The following is a 3,775-nucleotide window of genomic DNA, read 5'->3' as shown; positions in this document are numbered from 1 at the left end:
TTTTTTTATTTCTTTCTCTTTTTTTTTTTTTTTTTTTTCCTTTTCAACGGAATCCAGTAAAAACAGGCTAATCTTGTAGGAAATACCTGGAGCTTGCCAAGGAAATGCTTTTCGCCCCGCGATGCGCTTGGAGCTGACAGCCCCCTTTTTTTCCCCCCCTTCCTTCCTCCTCCTGGCCGCCGTGGTTTGCAGGACGCTCCGCGGGGGCCCCGCGGCGCCCTAGGTGAGGGGTGCAGCGATGGGGGGGTAGGAGGACGAGCGGCTGCCGGAATCCCCTCGCTGGGGCCGAGGCTGCTCTCGCATCCTCGGGGCATGAGGACCGCCCCTTTTGTTTGGTTTTGTTCGCTTTATTTTGTTTTGTTTTGTTCTCCTTCCCCTCTGCCTCCCGCCAGAAGCTCGCCTTTTACTCCAAAATGCAAGAGGCGCCGGAGAGCGGCAGCAGCGCCAGCACGAGCAGCTCCTTCTCCAGCCATGCCGCGGCCAGCATCAAGGAGGAGGAGGGCAGCCCCGAGAAGGAGCGACCCCCCGAGGCCGAGTACATCAACTCGCGCTGCGTCCTCTTCACCTACTTCCACGGGGACATCAGCGCCGTGGTGGACGAGCACTTCAGCCGGGCGCTCAGCCAGCCCAGCAGCTTCTCGCTGGGCAGCGCGAAGGCGGCGCGGAGCGCGGGATCCTGGCGGGGTGAGCGCGGGGCAGCGCGCAAGGAAGCGCGCAGGGAAGCACGCAGGGTAGCACGGGCCGTTTGCCTCCCTGAGCGGGGGCTGCAAAGCGACGTGAAGCTCCGCGAAATCTCCAGGGTTGTTTCTCCAAGCTGCGGGTCCTGCCGCGCCAGTTTCGCCCCCTCCCGACTCTTGGGGACACCCTGATGGCACCCGGAGTGAGACACCCCATAGTTTCTCCCCTGCCTTCTCAGCCGCCCAGTGTTGGCACTTTGGGATTTTCGGGGGCCCTCCCTGTCAAGGCTCCCTGCCCAGCCCAGCACCCACCCCAGCATTTCCCAGCCTCTCTGTGGATTCATGCTGGTGGTTAGGAAGGCTGAAATACTACTTGAAATATTTCACGGGTGAAAGATATTCGGCACTGGAATTGCCGGCAGGAGAGGAGATTTCCATGCCCGTAATGAACCGCTTCCCTTTCTGCTGAGCATTGCCAGAGTCATGGAGCTGGCGGACCTCCCGGGCAGATGTGTGTTACCAGCATGGCTTTTATTTGTCTCCAGCATGCACAGCATTCCCGATCAATAATGCTTAACATCTCCATCCTCGCTACTAATATTCGCTATTTCATCTTGCTTGCTGCTCAACTAGCGAAGAAAATGTAGCCTTTGCCCTGCCAGCCCTAATCAGATCTGCAAAATGCTTCCCAAATATATGCTAATATATACCCGAGATATGGGCATAAGTCCAGTGAAATACATGGGGAAATTGTACCCAGGTGCTCAGCAAATTCAAGCTGATCCCCAGTAAAAATCTCACCCTTGCTCCTGCCCCCTCTGAAACAGTGCTAAGCAGCAAGTGCTTGCTCTGCAGGATTAGGCATCCTCTGAGGTACTGGGCATAAATGAGAAAAATAAGGCAAAAATGATCTTGGAAACTACTGGGGCACAGTAGTTTTCCATTTCTAACTCCACTACTAAGGAAAACAGACATCACTCACCTTAGATGATACATCTTTTCTTTCTTTTTTTTTTTCCCCCCCCCACCAAGAGAAACCTGGAGCAACTTACTGCGGGTTCCTGAATAAGCCCTTGGTCTTCCATGGTCTGCTAGATGTTTAACTGGAAGGCATCTGTATTTGCACAGAGCAATTCTTTGTGCGTGGCATTTGCCTGGGGGATAAGGGGAACCGGAGGCCCTGTTTCTGAGTGAGGTGCCTGGCAAGGGGCAGGGGGCTGGGGAAGGATATGGGTGCTCCTGCTTATTTTCCCCTCCCACTGTCTCCCCCTAGACGGCTCCTTCCCCATGAGCCAGCGCAGCTTCCCGCCGTCCTTCTGGAACAGCACGTACCAGCCCTCATCCGTCCCCGCCACGCTGAGCAGCCCCCTGGCAGCAGCCGCCCACGGCGAGCTGCCCTTTGCCACCGCTGACCCCTACGCGCCGGCCTCGCTGCACGGCCACCTGCACCAGGGCGGCCCCGAGCCCTGGCACCATGCCCACCACCACCACCACCACCACCACCACCCCTACCTGGGCGCGCAGAGCGGCGCCTACCCCCGCCCCGCCACCATGCACGAGGTCTACGGCCCCCACTTCGACCCGCGCTACGGCTCGCTGCTCGTGCCCGCCGCCTCCGTCCGCCCGCACCGCCTCACGCCGGCCTCCGTGCCCGCGCCCGTCAGCCCGCAGTGCGAGTTGGGCAAGAGCGAGGCGGGCGCCGCCGCCGCCGCCTGGACGACGCCGGCACCCTTCCCCAGCGCCACAGGCGACGTGGCGCAGAGCCTCGGCCTCAACGTGGATGCAGGTAAGGGCTTCTCTCAGACCCCCTCGGGGGGACCTCTGCTCGCTTAAGTCACTGTTTAGGTGAGAGGGAGGTAGCCCTCGTGAAGGGGGATCCGTGGTTCTGCTTTGGGGAAATAATGCAGGGGAGAGACTCATGGGAGACACTGGAGCTCTGGCCTGGTGTGCCCCTTGGGAAGCACTTGGGAGGAAGGGGAAGGATAAGGGAACATCAGTTCCCCCAGCACCTTTGGTTTGCTGCAAATGTGCCCTGAAGAAGCGAGTCTCTTGTCCTGGTCCTAACCTTGCTCTTGCATTGAGGAGTAGCAGCAGGACTGAGATGCCTCAAGGGTTTGCTGCCTCCATGGGCCTCCGAGTGCTGACACTCAGGAGCCCATGGAGCCCTCCAGGGTAGAAGTGCTGACACTGGGGTCGGGCTGGGTTACTTTTTCCTGCCCCTTTTTGGAAGGAAAGCACAACGGTAAGCAGGTGCTGCCCACTGAGGTGCCTGGATGCAAGGTGGGGGCCGTGGTGGGGAGGAATGGGGTGGTGACAGGGACACAGGCAGCAGGGGCAGGTCGTTCCGCAGACAGGAAAGCCGGCGCTCGGAGGCATTGCTCCGTGCTGCAGTTTGGCTGCTCCATCCACCCTGGGCTCTTCACGGTGGCCTCGCGCTTGGCAAAACGGGCCGTGTGTCCGTCTCTGCTTTAGCTCGCGCTCTTCTCTGAGCTGCTGTCTTCCAGTGCGGAGGAGTTTCTGGTCTCATGCAGCAGTAATAAAGTTTGTCTTCCTCTGTCCTAAATGCCTATACCTATTTTTCTTCTTCCTTTTTTTTTTTTTTTTTTTTTTTTTTTCTCTCCATTCTCAGGTTTACAGCCTCAGGATAAAAGCAAGGATCTATACTGGTTTTAGAGCTGTCCTTCACTTCTCTTCTCTCGGCTCTCCCCTGTAGATCTCTGCCTGTTAGACATGGTGACATTCAGAGCTGAAATCGGGTCAGTTTGTAACAGCTTCTGGTCTTGGTTTGCAGCTCGACGTTACTCCTTCTGTGGTGGATCCCTTCTGAGCTGATCTGCTGCCTCCTGCCCCCCTTGCCCTTTTCCAAGCCCACTGTGGCCCTGCAACTCGGGAAAAGACAACGGGACTTAAAACAACCTGGCAATGCAAGGATGCTACTTTAGACTCGTTTTGGAGAGGGAAATACTTCTGTTGAAAGAGGAGAGCCAAAGACGTTGAACTTTTATTTAAACAAACTCTGCACCCAGGACTGCAGTCAGACTACTTTAAAAGAGTCAAATGACATTGCAGATGGTGATGCAAAACCACTGGTCTTCTTA

At 56.9% G+C, this 3,775-nt stretch overlaps 1 protein-coding gene across 1 annotated transcript; it reads left to right on the top strand.

Annotated features, from left to right (window-relative positions):
- The first annotated feature begins 398 nt into the window (after nucleotides 1-398).
- LOC112954206 (transcription cofactor vestigial-like protein 2) lies at nucleotides 399-3,535 on the top strand. Its single transcript, XM_026047347.1, has 3 exons — nucleotides 399-684; nucleotides 1,951-2,463; nucleotides 3,469-3,535. Exons 1-3 carry the CDS (start codon nucleotides 414-416, stop codon nucleotides 3,507-3,509), a joined length of 825 nt encoding a protein of 274 aa, XP_025903132.1. The 5' UTR covers nucleotides 399-413; the 3' UTR covers nucleotides 3,510-3,535.
- Nucleotides 3,536-3,775: the final 240 nt, after the last annotated feature.

This window comes from Nothoprocta perdicaria, unplaced genomic scaffold (genome assembly GCF_003342845.1).
Source record: "Nothoprocta perdicaria isolate Ctin4 unplaced genomic scaffold, notPer1 scaffold_494, whole genome shotgun sequence".
In the NCBI taxonomy this organism is placed as follows: domain Eukaryota; kingdom Metazoa; phylum Chordata; class Aves; order Tinamiformes; family Tinamidae; genus Nothoprocta; species Nothoprocta perdicaria.
Note: the sequence above shows the minus strand (reverse complement) of the source record. Positions and strands in the feature narration are given on the sequence as shown.

Coding starts and splice junctions, on each gene's coding strand:
- LOC112954206 (XM_026047347.1), top strand. CDS start 414: ATGCAAGAGGCGCCGGAGAGCGGCAGCAGCGCCAGCACGAGCAGCTCC. Junction 685..1,950: donor GAGCGCGGGATCCTGGCGGG/GTGAGCGCGGGG, acceptor GTCTCCCCCTAG/ACGGCTCCTTCCCCATGAGC. Junction 2,464..3,468: donor CGGCCTCAACGTGGATGCAG/GTAAGGGCTTCT, acceptor CTTGGTTTGCAG/CTCGACGTTACTCCTTCTGT.